General features: G+C 33.0%; 1 protein-coding gene across 2 annotated transcripts in view; it reads left to right on the top strand.

Moving 5' to 3' along the window:
- Positions 1-23161, top strand: part of GLRB (glycine receptor beta) — a 56098-nt gene that overhangs the window by 12224 nt on the left and 20713 nt on the right. For both annotated transcript variants that reach the window (XM_074338396.1, XM_074338397.1), the window contains exons 3-4: positions 8064-8170; positions 9785-9852. In XM_074338396.1, the coding sequence (XP_074194497.1) occupies positions 8064-8170; positions 9785-9852 (175 nt within the window). The remainder of the gene's footprint in view (positions 1-8063; positions 8171-9784; positions 9853-23161) is intronic.

Genomic DNA, 23161 nt, shown 5'->3' with positions numbered 1-23161 from the left:
TATCAAATTAGAAAACTAATGAGAAGTAGTGAGAATGTATAGTGTTTTACACTGTTTGAGAAACATACCATACAGATAGAAGATACTTATAGTACTCAAAGGACAAATGATCTCACATGTGATATGAAGTTCAAAAAGATCATAGCCTTTGATGAGATTTGGAAATTGCTAGTATCTAAAACCCAGCATCTCTCCAAATAGATGTTTCTACTTTGTGAAAAACATTTTTCTTTGAGCCATGGATGATGTAATTGCATAATTGAAGTTAGACAAGATTTGAAAATGTTTCTACAGGATCCAAAAGTTCCTTAAGCCCAACTGAGGGGAATAAATAAAATGAATCTTGTGGAACACTGTTCTTAATTATGATTCTTGGCCTGTAATAACATGACAGACTTTGCCACACACATACACATGTACCCATAAACACATTATTTTCAATAAATATAAACTAATTAAACTCAACTAATCATGTAAAAGATTTCACTGCCTGTATTCATAGACCTTCTGTTCACAGTTTAATCTGTGAAAACAGAATGGAAAATAAATACAGAAGCTGTCAAGAGAGATAATAATAAATTATAATTAGGAAAATGCAAAACAAATAAATATACTCTATAGTAGCCCCTCAATTATCTGGATTCATAAATAGATACCGACTTAGTTTCTTACTTGAGTATATAAAGTGTTTGTCTTTGTATGCATGTTTGTCTGATGATCTAGAAGAGTATCACCACTGCCCCGGAAATCCTCTGTCTATTACCTATTCATTTATCCTTTCCCCTCAACCCCTGGCAACTACTGATCTTTTTACTGTCTCTGTAGTTTAGCTTTGTCCACGATGTAATATAGTTGGAATCAGACATTTCTCCATATCTTTCCATGGCTTGATAGCTCATTCCTTTTTCACGTTGAATAATGTTCCATTGCCTGGATGTGCCACAGCTTATTTATCCATTCACCTACTGAAGGACATCTTGGGTACTTCCAGGTCTTGACAATTATGAATAAAACTAATACAAATATTTGTGTGCAGGGTTTTTGTGTGAACATTGTTTTCATTTCCTTTGGATAAATACCAAGGAGCAAGATTTCTAGATCTTATAGTAAGAGTATGTTTAGTTTTATAAAGAAATCACCAAATGGTCTTTCAAAGTGGCTGTACCATTCTGCATTCTCACTAGCAATGGATGAGAATTCCCATTGTTCCACATTCTCATTTGAGTTTGCTGTTGGCAGTGTTCTGGATTTTGGTCATACTAATAGGTATGTAGTGGTATCGCATTGTTGTTTTGATTTTCATTTCTCTGATGCCATATGATGTGGAACATCTTTTCATATGCTCATTTGCCATCTGTATGTCTTCTTTGGTGATGTGTCTTTGGCCTTCTGCTCTTTTCTTTTCTTTTCTTTTATAGGACTTTATTGGGGAACACTGTGTACTTTCAGGCCTTTTTTTCCAAGTCAAGTTGTTGTCCTTTCAATCTCAGTTGTGGAGGGTGCTGTTCAGCTTCAAGTTGTTGTTCTTTCAGTCTTAGTTGTGGAGGGCACAGCTCAGCTCCTGGTCCAGTTGCCGTTGCTAGTTGCAGGGGGCACAGCCCACCATCCCTTGCGGGAGTTGAACTGGCAACCTAGTGGTTGAGAGAATGCGATCCAACCAACTGAGCCATCTGGGAGCTCAGCAGCAGCTCAGCTCAAGGTGCCGTGTTCAACCTTAGTTGCAGGGGGCAGAGCCCACCATCCCTTGCGGGACTCGAGGAGTTGAACTGGTAACCTTGTGGTTGAGAGCCCACTGGCCCATGTGGGAATCGAACCGGCCACCTTCGGAGTTAGGAGCATGGAGCTCTAATCGCCTGAGCCACCGGACCGGCACTCTTTTCTTTTTTTTTTAAATACACTTGTTTTATTTATTTTAGAAGTGTTTTAGATTTATAGAAAACTTGCTCAAATAGTGCAGAGTTCACAAATACTGCATGTAGTTTCCCCTGTTATTACCGTCTTACATTACTATGGTACTTTTTTTACAATTGAAGAACCAATATTGATACATTATTATTAACTAAAGTCCATACTTTCTTCACATTCCTTTAGTTTTTACCTAATCTCCTTTTTCTGTCCCAGGACCCCATTCCAGACATTACATTACATCTAGTCGCCATGCCTCCTTAGGCTCCTCTTGGCTGTGACAGTTTCTCAGATTATCCTTCTATTTAATGAGCATGATGGTTTTTTTAAATTAATTGTTATTAAATGTATTGGGATGACATTGATTAGTAAAATTATATAGGATTTAAGTGTACAATTCTATAATACATCATCTGTATGTTGCACGACAATTTTGAGGTCTACTAGTCAGATATTTTGTAAAATGTTGCGCTATTGGGATTTGACTTATGTTTTTTCCTCATGATTATACTGGGGTTATGTGTTTTGGGGAGGAAGGCATATATCTATATGGACTCATGGATTTTATTTTATGGTTCAGAATATAACCCAATACTACTTAATTTTATTGCTCAAATTGTTCCAGATTTGGCCATTGGGAGCTCTTTCAATTGGTTTCTGTGTCTCTTTGCCATATCCTCATCATCCTTTTTTGTTTGTTTGTTTGTTTTGAGCTTATTTTCTGTCTACAAGATACCTGATTTTTTTTTCCTTTTCCTTTCCTCTCACTTTGGATGAGGATACCAGCATTTATTTACATCGAGGAGTTGTTTCTTAACCTGTGGTCCACAGATCCAGGAACCCTCAGCATTGCAAAGTTTGTGTGCATTTCTCAGGGAAGAACACAGCTTTTATCAGACTCTCAGTGGTGTCTATAACTTAGAAAAGAGGTAAAGAATCACTGCCCTAGAGAAAAGAGGAGGTATACTACAACCCACACATATTATATATTTTGCTCTTTCCTTGCTGTTTTGTACTTGCTTCAGTTCATGTCCATCTGAAAACTTCGTAGCTCCCACTCCCAGATTACTGATGTTGACATAAGCCATACCACATTCGGGTCTGAGAACTTTGACCATTGCTGTGGCATTTACAACTTTATGCAAAAGCAAAACAATCCTTTTGGGCTCAGATTCCTGGTTAGAGGGAGGAGATTAAGACAATATACTCAGACACATCAGTTTTGAAATGGAACTGTGCAGCATGGTCACTAAAGGGTCATGTAAAATATGAACGCTCTACAGTTAATGGAAAACTGAGCTTCCCCCTTTGGAAAGAAATTTCTGGATTTTTCCTTTAGAGCTGGAAAACATTACATCATACAGCTATATAGCCTGATAAATTCCTGCCATAACTTTACATATTAGTAATGACATCGGTTCAAGTTTAGGCAAGTGAACAAAAGAGACTGTAAAAGGCTTTTGATATAAAATATTATTTTCTCTAGTCATTTGATCACATTGCCTGAGTAGAGTAAGTTGTTTTCTTAAATTAATATCATATTTCCACGAAATAAAACCTGTTTTGTAATAATATCATAATTGTTGATAGATTTCTTGAAATAAAACAAAATGGCACAGTCGAATGAAACACTGGACATTCAGAATATCAAGATTCTAATAATGAAACAAGCATTAAGTGTGGGTGACCTGGTTAAAATCATTTAACTATCCTTATCCCTGCGTATTTTATATAAATAATACTAGTCCCTTTCCAAATTATAAGGTTATATGTAGTAAAGTGCTGATATAGGAAAATATACTAAATGCACATTGGTTTAGCTTTTTGGAAGAAAGTGGCATAGGTATCTAGGCTTTTAAAATGACTTTTTAATGTGTAAAGGTGACTTTAATGTTATTTAGTATTGATCAGGTAAAAAGTATGATTTATCTATTTCTTAAGGTAGGAAAAATCTCTAAATCCATGTGTGTGAACATAAACTACATTGGATTTTACCTAACTTTTAAAATGTCTCTAAAATTCTAATATAAGAAGGGTGAACTGTTTATGTCAGGTTGCCTGCATCAGAGACATGAAAATGTATATTGATACAAATTAAGAATAAAAGAAAGGGGGGCATAGAATATTTCATATATTCCTTTATTTTAATGTCAAGAGATTTTTTTTTTTTTGTCAACCAACATTGAGTTATTGGTAACAAATTAGGATTTATTTTATTTTATTTTATTTATTTATTTTTTTTTACTGTGGAGAGAAATACAAGCATTTGGAGACGTCTCAAGGGAAGAGTGACACTGATAAGTTGCAAAAAGGACAAATTCGGATTTTCCAGGACTAGTGATTTAAAAAATTAGTAAGACTAATAGAACGTAAGATGTAATATATATTAATGTCCTAAAGCAATGTAAAACAATATATGGATGGATGGTAATAAGAAGATAGAGAATATTTCACTTCCATTATGGCAGGCTTTTTGTAAAATGTTAACTAGAAATCAGTATTACCAGTTTTCATTTTTCATTCTTTTACCTTAAATAAATCTCTTAACCTTGCTGTGTCATCATTTCTGCATATCCTATGTACTCTATTGTTCCATTTACTCACCTACTGCTCACTCTTCTACCAGCCTGGCCTTTCTCTTTCACTCCGCTAAAAAGCAGGTCTCTGGGTGGCTAATATCATTTAAGCAAGTGAGTGTCTGTGATTATCAAAAGAAAGAATGTAATGGACACAATGGTTGGTTCTCCAATATCTATTTCATACTAGACTATTGTCTGAGTCAAGTGTGATTGTTTCTTCCCCCTGGCCAGTGATTGGTTCGGCAATGTCCAGATCTGGGAAGCTTCTGAGGGGGCGGGAGGAGTCCTTTCTCCTAAGAGGACACCTCAGGAAGAAATGCTCTTCATCTAGAAATGATGTGTGGAACTGCTACCGCTATAGCATACACAGGTATTCTGAGGCTGAAGTCTACTTAGAAAAGCAGGCAGATGGAAAGTGCTTGAGCCAATGTGTATTTAATACTATAGAAGCAATTCAGGGAATTACAAAAATATAGAGGCCATGATTCCCTCAAGAATCATACAGTCTGTATCCTACCTTGTTGGTAATACACACGTGGATAGGAAAAGAAAGCACAAAATAATTGCCAACATATATTTATCAGTTTGTATTTATTAGAATAGGGTGGGATCATTGAGGCAAGATTTTAGAAAATCAATGTTAAAGGGCAGGTTTGGTTTAGATTAATAGAATGAGGAGTGGAAGTTACAATATTCCGGGAAGGGGGGTTTATTCTGAGCGAGTGAATGGGAGAAAGGATAAAATTTGGTAGAAATTTTTTTGAGTTAGAATGGCTAGAAAACAAGTTTGATTGACACAGCTTATGGAGTATAACTGGGTCTATTACGTAAACTGGAAATAAGTAGGCAGATTAATAGGAGAAAAGGTATGCAAATTTATTAATTTTTAATATTACATGTATAGGGACATCACAGCAAAAAAAAAAAAAAAAAAGTGAAAACCCAAAATAAGTCCTGAGATTTGAGAGCTTATATATCATCTTAATAGGGGGAGGGGAGGAAGGATATAAGCCACTTAAGGGAGAATAAACAATTTTTAGGAAAGGTGAATGGGCCCTTAGAAAAATAGATCAGTTATATGATAGTTTATGACAAAGTTTGTCTGGGTGTCGTGTCCACTTCTAGTCTCTTATCCTGCTATGAAAGTGTTTCCTATTTGATGAAATTCCTGGGGAGAGGATCTCTGACAATGGAGTGCCTTTTGGAGGATCTGTTTTTAGGCAGATAAGGACAGTGGAAAGAAAGACTGTCACTGCATTTGCTGATTTTCAAGTGCCTTTAGCTCAAAATGATCCTTATGCCGAAGAGACATATATTAGGGTGGCATATTCTTCCACCCTTCACAGCTGGAAGAAAAGTACTAGGCTGGAAAGTTCCCTACTACAAACTACTGTTAATTGTCATTATGTTGTCTTGTCCTTTCATTCAAGGAATGTACCTGTGAAGGATTTTATATCAAGAGGCACAATAATAGCAATCCTTAATTGAACCAATACAAGCATGTTTTGCTATTAATCAATTCTATTTTCATCCTTTGAATGAGAAACCTTGTAGATGAGTTTGAACACTAATTTGCTTCCTAATATCCAATTTTCCCACATACCCTCATTCTCTTTAGAGTTTTCTATCTTTGATAAGGAAACAGTTGGCTCTAAGGAGGTTACAGTTTAACCTACAATGAAATGGAAAATCTTATTACCAGTCCCCAACTCTCTGCAGATATGGTATTGGAGCTGAGAAAACCATGAGAAGCAATTTTAAAAATCTATATAATCCCCTGCAACTTTGGGAGGTTTAACTAATTGATTTTCATGTTTTTTTCTTTAATGTTTTGGACTTTGTCTGATATCTACTTGAAAAGTTTGTATCAATTCATAGTATTTTTAGATTTTTTTTCCAAATTTCTTAACATCAGTCATATCTCACATCTAGTGATTGTATCTTAAGAGCAGATTGTATGACAATTAACTCAGAACAGAATTGCCTGATAGGTAAGAGCTGGAATTTCAAAACAGCCATGCCCAATACATCTAAATTTGCTTCATATAAATTAATATCATTTATAAAAATGACACTTTACCATATCAATACAGAGTGGACAGTGCTAGATGCTCCAAGTAGTTTTAATCTTCCTTGTGATTCTCATGGATTCTTTTTTTGTTTGTTTTGAGAAAATGATTATATGATAAGATTTCATGGGTGATAAAACAAACAAATAATAAACAACTAAACATTTTCCATTTGGTTTCTGAGAAGGTGTGGTTTGTGTCTTTTTTAAGTGCTCTCAAGCAAGTACCAATAGTCCAGATCCATTGTCCAAAGTTAATTGAAATAGAAAAACAGGGCAGTTTTACCGTTTCTGATAGTTGACACCAAATACGCGCGTGCACGGACATATACTATATGTATGCTATATACAGATATATATATACTATATATCTATATATATAAAGAAAGAGATCGTAATATCTTATAGCTCTATAGAGTATAGAGATATACTTGTTTAATTTATCTGATAATAGAGAAACTTCTTTTACCAATTTCCCTAGTCAACCTCAAAACAAAAAAAACAAAAACAAAACAAAAAACAAACAAACAAACAAACAAAAAAACTGTGGAAACTGAGTTTATTTGGTAATAGTAAAGAACTGCAATTTAGGACAAGCAAGTTATGGTGAACCATAGGCAAGTACAAAGAGACAAAGTGAAGGTTAGCTTTTACTAGGTTTTAGGAGGAAATTGGGGAGGGTCGTTCATTGAAGAACAAGAGTTTGAGGTTGTGCTGCTTTATCATAGCTTGCAAGAGCGGTGGTTAGTGTATTGTTGCTGGGGCAGGAGCGATCCTCCTTCCTTTTCTTAAACGCAGGAGATAAAATTCCTGTGTGAAAAGGGTTGTCCTTTGTTGAAATAATTCTTAATATTCCTTCTTCCTGTTATTGTAGGCTGCCAAGAAGGGGTACTTGCGTGAGAGCACCCCCTGCAGGGCTTCCCGACTCCATTTTAAATGAGGTTTCCTTTAATAAGTGTATTTATGTATTTTCACACCCCTTTGGACATATTGTACTCAATGAGAACATTCATTGTGTATTTCTTGGGCAGTTTAATTTTATAAATGTCTCTTGCCATACCATCTTACGGTATTCACATACTCCTTTGCTTAGGCAGAAGGTTAATGTTATTATACAGTCTTCAAACCTTTTTTTTTCCTTTGCTGTTATCACATTGCCTGTACACCCTTTGTGCTTGTCTAGATTTCAGTTGCAGGTTACTTCAGGACAAGTAAGATGTCTGTCTAATTTTACTTAAAATAAAGTAACTTGGAGTATTTAGGACAGTGTTTGATGCATATGGTAAAATTAAGTGCTAAAATAGGTTTTTTGTTTGCTTTTCTAACAAATATCTTTTGGGCTTCTGACAATGTCTACTACTTTTTATTTACTTCTACTTGGAAACATCATGCTATAATTTATAGATTTCTCTCAAAAAGCAAAGTCTTTTTTCCAGTGAAAATTACGCATTCTCGTTGCTTGCTATTTCTAAACACTTACCAAGATTTTGTTTTGTTTTTTTCTCTTACAGCCAGCAGTCAGCGGAAGACCTTGCCCGAGTCCCTGCCAACTCCACCAGCAATATCTTGAATAGGCTATTGGTTAGTTATGATCCCAGGATAAGACCAAATTTTAAAGGTTTGTTTTTTTCCCCAAATACCTTCATTCTTTGCATTTTAAAAATTAATTTTACCTGTATAAAATAATTTACTTGTGACATTCAAAACAATGATTTTAAATTGACATGTAACTGTCCTGTAATATACTTAGTTTCAGAGCAATTTAATGCCAAAAATGTTCAAAGATAAGCAAAATATTAATTTTAATAGTTTTATGTGGTTCCTTTTTTTAATGTATATTGTGAATTAATGAGCTAACGTCTGCAATGGATTTTCTGAGTACTTAGTATTCTTAACCTCAGTGATTTAAATTTAGGTTCTGGATACAGAGCTGGCTTTCATTCACAGACACCAAGGTTATAGTTTGTAGGAAAGTGGCCATAAACTGATTTAGGGATAGAGAACAATTCTGATGTGTATTTAGATTAAAAATAAAAAAAAATTATTTTTCATATTGATTAAATATTCCCTCTACTCTTGCTGAAAAAAAGATGGCCATATGGTTTTAAAACCATGCTAACTGTGTGAATAAAAGTGACTATGTTTTCTACAACATAGATTGTTTTTACTTGAACAAAATATTACTATTTATCACACCTTTCAAGAACAAAATCCATTCTTGCAATAAAAGTCACAAGAAGATTGTACAATTGTGCAAACTTCCTTTTCTTTCTTTGTCCTCTTGATGAGTTAGGAAAAGCTATATGAACAGATTTCCTCTGGAAAACTGTAATCCTACGGACAGGTATTAATGTAGATCAGATTAACATTATAAAGCTTGATTTTTTTTTCCTTTACAGAAAAAAAACAAAAAAAGTCTGCAGCTGCTTCTAGTCAACTGAAGTTATACAACTATGTTGTAAAAACAGGGTTTTTGTTCATTACCAGAACCTATTCAGTTACTTTCAACAACAGCCATGGTCTGGATTGTCACATGTCTACCATATATTGATTCACCACCTGTTTTTCATCAGTCAGTGGTTATGTGGCTGAAAGGCTAAATTCACATTTACCCTTTGTTAGCCCAACCAGCAGCCCACAATGAATTAAAAAAAAAAGTTTGCAACATTATACCTTCGTTCTCACTCCATGAACTTTCAAATTATTTTCCGAAAGGTCAGGCAAAAATCTTTATAATGACTCAGTTATATTCCTGATTAACTTTCCATTTTCATGAATTAAAAATAGAAATATAGTAATTTTAAGTACAGTGTATTGAATACTTCTTTACCAAGTAAAGTAAGAATTTGGGATAATTGTAAAAATGCAAAAAATTAAACTGTATTTTAAGAATGACTTTTTAAAAAAATAATTTATATTTTCTTAAAGTAAATGCATTAGCCTGATTTGAAAATTTTTGAAAGGCAAATGTATTTTCCCAGTCTTTACAATTTAAGAAATAAATATATCCGAATGAAAATATCATAAATTACAATTTAACTCATTTTTTATTTGTGTTATTATACCTATTTAGAAAAAGAAGTTAATAGCAATTGCGAACTGATTTATAATTTTACATCTCGTGGATTGGGAAAAAAATATAAAATCAAATGCGTAAACCATGAAATATGAAAATTCTGATCAAGTTTTCATATCTCCTAATTATAGACTCTATTTTTATTTTTATTCACAGGCATTCCTGTTGATGTAGTTGTCAACATTTTTATCAACAGTTTTGGATCCATTCAAGAGACAACAATGGTAATAGTGCAATTAATTTAATATTTTTAATTATCAAAATTTAAACTAGAGCATAATGAATGTAATATTAAAACTGGAAAATACTGAGTAACTCTAAGGAAAAAAATGCATGCTCTCCCCTAATATTAAATAATGCAATTCCAAGATTTTGGTAAATCAGTGATTTCAGTGCCTATATAATTTAAATTTAGCTTTATTACTGCATTAAAAGGTACAATCTTGGAAGAATTACTGTATTCACTCTGAACAGTTAACTGGATACCACCTAGGAAATGGATTTATGCAATGAATACATGGAGCAACATTTTTTTTTTACTATAATGTAATTATTTGTATGAGCATTCAAAAATATTAAGTGTTCACTGTTTGTTTGTTTGTTTTGTTTGTTTTCTTTCAATTTCCTGAGGAGCATCTTTGTTTTCTCTGTTGTGCTAATTTTATGATGTATGGAGTAGAGAATTGTAAAAAACAAAATTGATTTTCATAAAATATGGCCATAGAGCTCTCTGAATGTGTAACCCAGAGAAAGAGCAAGGAAAAACAAAGGAAGAGTGGGAAGGAGTGACAGGCAGGGTCCTGTCTGGAAGGAACAGAAAAGAAAGGATTCGGGGAGCAGCTGCCATCCATGATGAGTTGGACTTTCGGGACAAAAACAGCTATAAAGTATGATTAAATTTCCTGAGTGATGTGTGATGTAATTATCCCTTAGCTTCTCAAAAGACATTCAATCAAGTCCACTTTCTTTTTGATGTTTTAGAATATAGATGTGTGCCCTTTTTAAAAAACCACATGCTGAAATGATAGTTCAGTGGGAGAAAGAAGGCCCATGTTTTTTTGTTGTTCTTGATTTTTGTTTTTGTTTTTTTGAGATACTTAAATTCTTCTTAAGTAATAATACAAGGTTTGGATTGAAAACCTAGTAATAATGGTTAGAACACAGTATAGTTATTAAGGGGATATCCCAGACTAGAGAAAGAATGATTGAAACTATTTTTTCCTTTATTCCTAGTATCAAAATAGTGTGTCACAAAAGCAATTGTACATTGCGTTTAAATTATGATGCCTATTTTTTTTATCTAATTATAATGAAAATGTTATCTGATTTTTTTATAGAAGCATGTATTTAGCTCCTGAATAATTGATTTTCTTAGACAATATTTAAACATTTTTTAGATAATAATTTAAAAGAAAATTTTGTAATTAAGTCCAAAATTCACTTCCAGTGCCTTCTTTAGTTCACCTAAATGACATAGATATACAGTACAGATCAGTAGAAGACAGCTCTAAAGTATGATATATATTGCCAAATACAATATATATTACTCAGGAGACAAGTATAGCACTCATTAATTGAAAGTATGATTAGTCAAAGCACTTCACTTTGGAAGAGTAAGAGATGTCATTTTCTCAAGGTGAAACTTTAAGAGGAGTTATTCGGTCTCTACACTTTTCTCTATACCCTGTTTTATCTTTCATGGCACCACTACACTAATCCGAAACCACTATCAAGATGTTACAGTCTGTTGAAAACATCCCCAACTCTATTTTGCATTTTAGGACAACCAATGCAAGGATATTTTTTCTCATTTGCATAAAGGCTACCTATGTGTCATAGCTCAGTACATATCATTAATGTGCCTGTTCTTTAATAAATATTGAATGCCTTTCAAACATCAGATACCTCATCTTCTCTAGGTCCCATCAGTAGTTACTTGATTGTATCAAGTTGAAAACACCTGGGAGAAAGGGATGCTAGAAAAGGGAGAACTTTTTTATGGATTACTTGAGGATTATAATAAAATATTTCATAATTCTTAACAAATCTTTTATTATTCCCCTGCACAGATTTATCACAGTAGCTAGCCTAGAGTATTTATTGCTGGGACCAGATTCAACCTCTGGAGTCTGTGCTCCTATATTTATCCCTCATCTTGATCTCTTATCTTCTAATCAGAACCTTTGTATGGTTACTCTGACTCATTTCCTGTTCTCTTTACAATCCAGGTCTTTCATCTCTATCATTTATTTGTTAATTAAATCTGATAGCCTCTACAGTAATTAAAATATTTTTGTGTGTATTCTTTTTATTCTCTAATGGACTATAAATCTCTTAAAGTCAAGGATAATGTATTCTACTTCTTCATTTTCCATAAAATACACAAGACCATAGGCACTCAATAGTGAACATATAAATAAATAATTTCTTATATTAACTGATATTGATTGAATGAATGAACAAACACATTCTTCTATTTACCTAGCACAAAGTGAGTCAAAGTAACCATAAAACAGTTGGCAAAAAATGTTTAAAGAATAGATTCATGAGAACATTTATTTGGTTAAATAGCAGACTGAATAATGTTGTTATTGTAGAGTCTTAATTTTTGAAATTCTACAGACTTTTATCCAGAGGAGCCAAATTATTTGTATTTGTTGTTTTGTTTTGTTTTTTTTCTGAAATAATCTGAATGAAACCCAATTTTCCTTTCACTTTGTGTTGTGCAGACACAGTCTAAAGGTTCAGAATTGGAGTCACACTCATCAAGTAGACTTAAATATTCTACTTTAATATAATTATTATCTTTTTGCTTTCAGCAATGTTTATTTCATACATCCCTGCAAAACAGAGTTTTATAGACATGTCTTTTGAGGCTGTCATATTTTATATATTTGCTTAATCTTGTCAAAAATAAATGGCCTGATAACTTGTTGCATAATAGTCACGACAGGCACAAGTTGTTATAGATATATAGATAACATTAAGATGTCTTCTAAGGAAAAAATGGATCTAAGATAAAACTTGTTGTTCATTACCTGGTACAAATACTGGTCAGTAGTAATGTCTCAGGAGGGTAACTAAAAGGGTATATATGTATGGATAAGAGTTATATTATGAGAGGATGTTTCTCTCTCTTTTTTTCTTTCAATAACCTGGGCTTTATTTTTCCCAGATTTATTGAAGTATAATTGACAAATAAAATTGTAAGATATTTAAAGTGTATGTGATGATTTGATATACATGTACATTGTGAAATGATTCCCCCAAATGAGTTAACACATCCATCACCTCACATATTTATCTTTAATTTTATTTTTGTGAGACCATTTAAGTTCTGTTTTAGCACATTTCAATTATACGATAGTATTATCAACTATAGTCACCTTGTTTGTTATACATTAGATCCTCAGATTGAATTCATCTTATAACCAAAATTTGGTACCTTTATCAAGCTCTCCCTATTTCCCACACTCCTAAGTCCCTGACAACCACTTTCCTACACTCTATTTCTATGAATTTGACTTTTACTTTTTTTTACGATTCCACATATAGGTGGTACCATGAGGTATTTGTCTTTCTCTGTCTGGCTTATTTTATTTAGCAAAATATCCTCCAGGTTCACTCATGTTGTTGCAAGTTATAGAATTTCCTTCTTTTTTTAAGCCCAGATAATATTCCATTGTATATATACACCACATATTGATTCATTCATCTGTTGATGGACACTTAGGTTGTTTTCATACTTTGGATATTGTTAATAATGCTTCAATGAACATGGAATACAGATATCTTTTCTGGATAATAGTTTTGTTTCTTTTGGAGCTAGATATATAACCAGAAGTGGATTGTTTGGTCGCGTGGTAGTTCTATTTTTAATTTCTTGAGGAACCTCCATACCATTTTCCATAGTGATTGTACCAGTTTTAATTTCCACCAATAGTGTGCAATAGTTCCCTTTTCTCTACATCTTCGCCAGTTTTTGTTATATCTTGTCTTTTCAATAATAGCCAGAGAGCATATTTTTTTAAGAAAACAAAACAAACAAAAAGCCCCCCCCCCCAAAACAAGAGGTTGGGAAAACAGAGAGCAATGGATTTGACCAAATACAGAATATATGTTTGTGGAGACAATATGGTGGACAGTGTGTGAGTTACAATATCACACAGGCTTATTCTTGTATCTACTTTATACTTGATTTGCTGTACCCTAAAAAGAGTGAAAAAAAATTACAAAAATAAAGCAAATAAATCCAATAAAATATTTTGCCTGGCACAGTAACTCTCAGTGAATGGTCACTTCGGTTTTCATGTATTTGCAAATTAATGTAATATTTCACGATAAAATCTCATCTTAAAGAAAATGAACCATTTATAAGTGTGTTAGTAGCCCTATAATACATTTGTGGGTTTATTTATTAATAATTCCCTAGAACTTTACCATACAAAGATCTGCTGAAGTAAAGGAAGTCCTAAAATTTGGGAAGTCTCAATATTACCCAACACTTTCCCTATTTTATTTTATTTATTTTTAGATTTTGAGTTTTATTAATGATCCTGTTCCCAAGATGGGCAAGATATTGCTACATTGTCACTTTTTTTAAAAAAAAGTATTAAATTTATTGTGGTGACATTGTTTAGTAAAATTATATAGGTTTCAAGTATATATTTCTACAATATTATCTATATATTGCAGTAGAAGAGGGAAAAGAGGGGTCAAATATATGGTGATGGAAGGTAAACTGACTCTGGGTGGTGAACACTTTCCTCTTTAGTTCAAACCTAATTACTTCAACTGGAAGTTGCTTATTGTGGAAAACATAATGTAGAACTCAGAGCTTGGGGGTGAATGTAATATGAATAGCTGCAAGTCAGGTGGCTGACAGAAGTAGGGCAGCTTCTGAAGGGACAAGGCAACCTAGTCCTCTAGTGTACAAAACTAATTATCAAATAAAGAAGCAATCAAGGTCATAGGCATTAGCACTGCTGTCAGGAAATGTTAATCAATTCTAATTGAAAAACGTTCCCTCCTGCTTTTCTTTTTCCTTTTTTTTTTTTTTTTGTTGTTGTTGTTGTTTGTTTTTTTTCAGTTCTGATGCTGTAAATTGCTGGCTAAACTGAAACTAACCTCACATTTATTCACAAACTATAATTGTGTAGTGGAGGAAAACTGGCAGCCATGTTTATGTCCCTTAAGCTCTTTCATACCTCTGTGGTTATATGTTCCTTCAGCTTGTTTTATGATCTCATTTTATAGCTTTATTGTTCCTATTTCTAATATCTCTGTATTGATTTACATTCTGCTATCTTACATTTTTGTAAGGTATCATTATTAATATTGTAAGTGGTATTTATTGACATTAATAGTAGCATCACCAAAATTGTCAAATAAATGTAATCATCCTAATTTTATCAATTTATATGGTACTAGTTGTGACAACTGAAATAAGAGCATTTAAAACAGTGAGAAGGATGGTTTGTTAGACACTATGAGGCATCAGCTCTATAGTTATGCTTATAATATTTGCTGATTTTTTTCCATTCAAGTCTTACCTTTAGCTTAAATCAGTAGGATTTTCCACATTGAAAATATGAACTATTGCAATCATGGGGTAAAAATTGGGTATTACAGTTCATTATAATAATCTATATACAGGCACTTTACCTCATCAGAAATACATAAGAGCTCTTTCATGGAAATAAAAGACTGTTTATATAATCCATTTCTTTCTTTGGTTTAGGCATGCTTTGTAATTATATTAAATTATTATTGCAGTGCAATTCATGATCCTGTCAGACTTTCTGTGTCTTTCTGCTGCATTACTTTTTTGTTTGTTTTAATAATAGACTTCAACTCTTTTTGAGCAACATAGTAGTGCCTGTCAAGAAAGAAAAGTCATATTTGGGATCAGCTAAAAGAGCTTATTGCTAGTTCTTGCCAATTACTCCTTTTTTTTTAAGTTTTAAGTACAATTTTGTTTTCCACATTTCCTTGTATAGAGATTTAAACTGCTGTCTTTAAAATTTGTCATAGTTTATTATACTTTGTATTTTGTTGCTTTTGTTACTAACTTTCCAGTATGATTTCACTTATTATAGAATAATCTTAGACATAATTGTCCCATTTTTTTCTATTTTACATCTCAGATACACAAACCTTAAAATGGTTTTATGTTTGCTTTTTTCTCATATTATTTATCTTTAGGGTTTATACCCTGTGGTAGGCTAAGTAATGCTTCCCCCACAATGTCCCAGTTCCATTATTCAGAACCTGTGATGTTATTTTACACAGACATTGTGTGTGTGATATAATTAAGGAACTTGAGATGGGGGAGACTATCCTTGTTATCCAAGTGGGCCTAGTATAATCACAAGGGTATTTTAAGAGGGAGGCAGGAGGATCAGAGTAAGTAGTAGTAAAAGAAGCAATGAAGACAGTATGAGCTTGTCTGATACAAGCTAGAAGTCACAAGTCAAGGAATGTAGGTGGCCTCTAGAAGCTGAAAAAAAGCAAGGGAATGGACTCCCTCCTAAAGCCTCCAGAAGGAACCAACCCTGAGGATGCGATGGTTTGAGCATAGTGGCTCTGATTTTGATGTTCTGAACTCCAGAACTGTAAGATACTAATTTGTCATGTTTTTAGCCACTAAGTTTTTGATAATTTTGTTACAGCAGCAATAGGAAACTAATACACATGCTGATGAACACTTGTTGATTTTTAACTCCGAAATGCTGCTGGAAGGTTTTCTGATTGGATAGATAGATAGATAGATAGATAGATAGATAGATAGATAGATAGATAGATAGATACATAGATAGATAGATACATAGATACATAGATAGATACATAGAGTTAGAGATAGATAGAGATAGATATTCAGATATATATATATAATTTTTTCAATGTATGGAAATGCCAAAATAACCAGTGGTTTTCTTATTCAGTGATCACTGAACTCTCTCACTCATTAATCACAATAAAGGTAATTTAAAAGAGAATCTGTTCCTGGTAGTTAAAATATATACTGTATCTGTCTCTTTTCTTTGTCAAAGTGACTTCTTTTGTGTTTCTGCCTTAAAATGAAGAACAATATAATTTGTCATTCATACTTTCCTCTTTACCTTTTTTCTCCTAGCTTTATTATTTCAGAAACATTGGTGATTAAACATCATGAGGGAGAATATTGTATTAGGCAATAAGGAAGGATGAGAATGCCCAAGTTTTATTTTTCTCCATCCAGTAATTTGTCACTGTTATTGCTTGCTATAGGAAAATTAAATTAACGGTGTGCATAATGCTAAGCAAATATCCTAACCTGTCAAAATGTCACAGAGGTCATTTCTTTACCCTTGCCTTTATAATAGAAGTGTGTTGGGCACTTTCAATTCAGCAGACTGCTACTCTTATGGAGTGTATAGTTTAGTATGGCACTATTGCACCACCTAGCAGGCACTCCTAATAAAAATGGAATATTGGCCTAGATCTAGAAAAGGTAAATATTCATAAGGTGTTATTAAATAATATTTAATGAAAAATGTTTTTTTTTTTAAATGACATATGAAAAAAACTGCTGAACTATAACCTAGGAACTTTTACTGGCATTTTGTTATCTTGAAATTCTTAGATGAAACTTTTAACCTCACAAACGACTACATTTAAATTATTTTCAAAGCAGGCGCATAACAGTTCTGTTGACAGAACTTTAATTATAATGCTGCCAGATGCTATGAGAGCTGCTCTCCTTTATTTTCTTCAATGCTAATTTTTATCATAATTTAAAGAAACCAAATGAGATAAGGGTTGCATATGTGACAGGTTTCCAGAAGAGCTATCCTAACAGCAATACGAACTATAAACTGTTCTTAATATTAAAATATCATTAATGAAACTTAATCATTTTCAATGTCTTGTTATGAAATGTTTTATTGCCTTGAAGAAATAGTTTAATTTGGGTGTTAATTGGTACTGAAAATTTTGGAGACCATCCACTTTCCAAATAATGAGTAACAGTGTGCTATTTGGAATGAACAATGAGTAGTATTTGTCACCAAGTTGTCTAAAAACAATTAAGTAATTTCCCATTGATAAAAGAAGTCTGTTTTGGCTGGAAATTTGTTCATTGCAAAATAAACGATAGAGCTATAATTATTGTGATTGAGTAATTGAAAATGAAAATAAAAAGGTTTCAAAGATAGTTATCTTAATATAGAGCATTTGAAATGCCAATAACTAGCAATCATTTAGAAGTGTTCATAAAACATTAACCAAAGCATACTAACTAATGAGCTTTTATCTTTTAATGAATGTTGAATGCAAACTATTAATTTAAGTTGTAAAATTTTAAAACCTTCTTAAAAGATATATAAGCTTGCTGCAACCTGCATTGAATCCTAATAGTATATAGCTACATAGCTAACAGAAAAGCATCTGTAAGGCACTTTCATAATGAAATAGTAACACATAATGATCAAAAACGATGCAAAAAAAGCAATTTTCAGTTTTTCAGTGATGCTCATTGTAACATAACTCCGGAGTTCGACTAAAAAATACAATTAAAAAAAAAAGGATTACAGTAGAGACTCAGGTTATGTGTAAGTTTTTAGCTGACAGTAGTGCACTGAAAGAAAGAAGAATTCAGGATAGGCTCAAAAACCGTATTTTAGCGCTCTCAAGATTTGTGAGCTAGGAGCAGATTGCTGTTAAGAATAATTATAATCTTAATCTTCTGTAATCTTACTTTTTATATGTTATTCTACCAAAAATGTTTTTGCTAAAATCTTCAATGGCTTCCTTATTTGCTGAGAGTGTTCAGTTTGATTGTACTTGACCCTCTATGGCACTTGTTGCTGTTGACCATCTCAAAGCTTTTGCCCATTTGCTGTGGGAATGTGGAAATCACATTCCCAGGGTTTTCTTCTTTTTCTCAGTCCTCTAGATTGCCCTTTAAAGTTTGATCACCCTAGGGTTATTTTTTTTTTCTTTTTCCATTCCCATTTTTCTTCACATTCCCAGGGTTTTCTTCTTTTTCTCAGTCCTCTAGATTGCCCTTTAAAGTTTGATCACCCTAGGGTTATGTTTTTTTCTTTTCCCATTCCAATTTTTTCTTTTCCCATTCCCATTCTAAGTAGTAATATTGGAAAAACTCTCCCTTAGTCTAGATTTTTTTTTTCCCGGTAATGTTTTCAAGGTTCATATTGTAACATGAATCAGAATTTCATTCCTTTTTATGGCTGAATAATCTTTCATTGTCTGTATGTGTATATACTACATTTTGGTTATCCCTTTATCAGTTGATGGAAACTTGGGTGGTTTCCACCTTTTTGCTGTTGTGAATAATGCTGTTATGAACATAGGTGTAAAAGTATCTGTTGGAGTCCCCTCTTTCAAATTTTTTGGGGTATATAACTTGGAGCGGAACTGCTGGATCATATGGTAATTCTATGTTTAACTTTTTAGAGGACAGAGTAAAATTTCTGAAAGTTAAAAATATACATATAGTAAGATCATGTCAGTGAGTTATTTAACTCATTAATGAGGGAACCAGCAGGATCATAAAGCTGATTCAGTGGAGGATTCCGGAGACTGAAGCAAAAGAAAGAATGCTGAAATTAGATTGCTAAATTAGATGCAGATTTGTTAATGTTCCATGAGGCAATAAAGGCATAATTTTGGGGAATATCTTTTCTACCTGACAAAAATCATTGGCATCTCTACCGATAAAAATCATTTGTAATTTATTAATCTTCTATAATTTATCTACTTTTACCGAGTCTAGGCCCTAATCAATAGAAAATGGCACGTCCATCAAAATTACATTTTCCTGGAGAATACAACCCTTAGGTGGGGTTGTTAGACAATATTTGAGTATGATATTGAAAAGGCAAATAATGTTCCTTTTACCTTCTCTCCAAAATTTGGATAATTTTTTAACTTTGCATTTATTCCCTTTCATTTTGTTTACAGTTTGTTTTGCATTTGCTTTTTAACTGTTGACTTTATTTGTAGAGCAGTTTGAGGTTTACAGCACAATTAAGCAGAAAGTACAGAGTTCTCATTTACGCCCTGCTCCCCACACATGCACCGTCCTCCCACCAACATCCCCAAACGTGGTACATTTGTTACAATTGATGAGCCTACCCTGACACATCATCATCACCTAAAGTCCATAATTTACATTAGGGTTTGCTCTTGGTGTGTACATTTTATGCATTTTGTCAAATGTGTGATTATATGTATCCACCATTATAGTTTCATACAGAAGAATTTCACTGACCGAAAAATCCTTTATGCTACGCCAATTTATCTCTCTTTCCCCCCTATCCACTGGCAACCACTGATCTTTTCACTGTCTCCATAGTTCTGTCTTTTCCAGAATGTGTGTAGTTGGAATCAATCAGACTGGCTTCTTTCACTTAGTGATATATATTTATTACCTCCATGTCTTTTCATGGTGTGATAGCTCATTTCTTTTTAGTGATGAATAACATTCCATTGTCTGCATGTACGACAGTTTATCTAATCCTGAGTCCAGATTCATTCATCTACTGAAGGACATCAAAGTTGCTTCCAACTTTTGGCAATTATGAATAGAGCTACTATAAACATCTATATATAAGGTTTTGTACGGACTTAAGTTTTCATCTCCTTTGGGTAAATACCAAGTAGTGTAATATGGTAAGAGTGTGTTTAGTTTTGTACTAAACTGCCAGACTGTCTTCCAAAGTGGCTGTACTGTTTTCTAGCCCCACTAGCAATGAATGAGAGTTCCTTTTGCTCCACATCCTAAGTATTTGGTGGTGTCAGTGTCTGGATTTTGACCATTCTAATAGGAATGTAGTGGTATCTCATTGTTTTAATTTGCAATTCCTAATGACATGTGATGTGGAACATCTTTTCATATTCTTAGTTGCCATCTGTATAACTTCTTTGGTGACGTGTCTGTTAAGATATTTTGCCCATTTTTTTTTTTTAATCAGGTTGTTCTTGCATTTTAAGAGTTCTTTGTTTATTTTTTGGTCTTAATTTTAACTCCTACCTTTCCACTGATCACTCCAAAACCTCTATCTCTTGCTCTGTCCTCTTTTAGTGATGATCTTGATTATTTCTGCCATTTTCTGTAGCTTGATATTTAACGATTCTTTTGTGTTGTTGATGAAGTGCTTAAGAAACAGTGACTTTTTGCTTCTGTCTTTAGACTTGCCCTTCCTTGATTTCACCACTGTCAAAATTCTGCCCACTCTCTAATAATCTCCTGAGACTCACCTTCTCCAGACTTCTCTGATCCCTGGTTTCTGGTGCAATCACTTATTCTCTCATCAAGTATCATCTCCCTTAGTGTCCCTAACAAGTATTCCCTTACTTGTTTAATTATTATTTCCCGAGGGTATGGACCTCAGGTTTTTATCTTTCTCAGACTTGCAGCTTAAAACTTCGAACATAGGAAGGCCTTAATGCATAACTATTGAATGAATGAGTAAATGAAGGAAGGAAAGAATGTTTAACCAAGCACAGCGAAGCTGCTTGCTAACTGAGTCTCTTTCATAAACATTAAATTTAGTCTGGAACATAATTACAGATAGATGTTTTATGTTGGTAGTCCATAGAACAAGGTTGCCATTGTGAATCAAAATGTCTTAAGTGAGTGCAATGTGAATTAAAGTCCAGTTTTGTTGTGGTTGTGTGTTTGTTTGTTTCTTTGTTTTCTAGTATTCTATTGTATTGTATTGAGCTCTGTGTTGGCTAGCAACTACCATAGTGCTTGACAGCTAGGACACAAAAAAATGTTTTTTTTAAATATTTGAAAAATTTATAAAATTAATGTTAGTTTTGATGTTTAGTAATTAAGTAAACTTTCAAGTAACATCTTCACAGCAATAGAATAGGAATGGTGTCAATAATAGTTGATCTTTTCAAAGTGGTGATAATAGGTATGATGATAATAATGTTAATAAAACTTATACTCAATTAGGTAACTTTTTGGAGTACTCTCTTTGTGCCAGGTTTCATGCTTTCAGTATTGCATCTCATGTAATTCTTTTGAAAAACTGGGACTGTTTTTATTGACAAGGAATTTGTGGCCCCGGGAGGTTAAATAACTTGCCTTAGGCCACACAGCAAGATGGAATTCAGACCCAGAAGTCTAATGTCCATGGCCCATCAGGTCTCGGTGTAGTTATCAGTTCACCTTGTTACTTTTAACTAATCCTGAGTCCAGATTAGATGGCTCATTGCAAACTGTTTCCCTTTACATAGCTTTTTCCAAATTGTTTTATATTTGACTGATTGTCAATATCTCTTACAGTTATTTCTGTGAATTCTGGGAGTACTCCCAACTGTACCCTGATTAGTCAGAGCATGAAAAGGAATATATGATTAAAAAAACAATTTTTGAATTGAATGAGCCAACTAGCCACTTAGGGATTTTGGAGAAATGTAGATGTTTTCTGAAAGTATATAATGTACTCTGTGGCTGGATTCTTAACGATATATAATGGAAAGAAAACTAACTTGTTTCTACATCAGGTACTATATTAATATCTTTTACACTGAGTATTTTATTTAATTATCACATTAAGATATCAGTATTCCTTTTTTTTTTTAATTAACAAACTGAGCTCAGTGAGGTTAGGAAACTTGCTCAAGGTGAAAGCTTCTAAGATTTAGAGCTGAGCTTTGAATCACAACCATTATATTTCTAAAACCATGCTGACTCCATTATGCTAGGCTTTATAATTTGACAAATATAATTTTTAAAAAGTTATTTATGATGGCATATGGAATAAAACGGCGGTTGACTCTAAATTCAAACATTCGTATATCATTTGTAATTTTTCCCACATATAGGTTTTGTTTTGTCAAAGCCTCTGATATTATGTAGGGCTATTTGGGGCTTTAATCAGCTTTCTGATGATTAAAATGCTTTGAACTTAATAACTAATAAATGTTACAAATATGCTCTTGGATTGTGTGGAAACATTGATTAGACTTCAAGAAGGATTTAGAAAAATGAACTTCATATGGAGAAACAGTATTAAAATTGCTATAAAAATTGAAAAAGAAAAATGATTTTGCTATGTAATTTTAGATGAATTAATCATACTGTTTGGGAAATAGATGGAACATAAAATAGTGCTCCCAAAAAAATGTGCTGATGTGTGGAGATTTTAAGGGGAATTCAATTGTTTTGATCTAGATAAAGAATACCAATGAGGTCTTAATATTTATATCTCTATACATATATTTAACATTCTATTAAAATAAGAAAACTTAATATTGGGCTAAAATAAAGCATCCTGAGTCTAGAAGTCACGATGGCAAAGTTGTTTGGGAGATGTACCCAAATAATACTGATTCTTGTCAAGTATGTGACAGTCTCTCACCTATTCATTTATTTATTTTTCGTTTATCCCTATTTCTGGAAAATATTTGAGGTGTATAAAATAATAACAAAAGTACAATTAAATAATTGAAATAGTACTAAATGTGCAAGAGCCATATAACAATGGTCATACTAGGATCTGAGAGATGAATTCA

The sequence above is a fragment of the Rhinolophus sinicus genome, linkage group LG07, assembly GCF_036562045.2.
Source record: "Rhinolophus sinicus isolate RSC01 linkage group LG07, ASM3656204v1, whole genome shotgun sequence".
Classification (NCBI taxonomy): Eukaryota; Metazoa; Chordata; class Mammalia; order Chiroptera; family Rhinolophidae; genus Rhinolophus; species Rhinolophus sinicus.
Note: the sequence above shows the minus strand (reverse complement) of the source record. Positions and strands in the feature narration are given on the sequence as shown.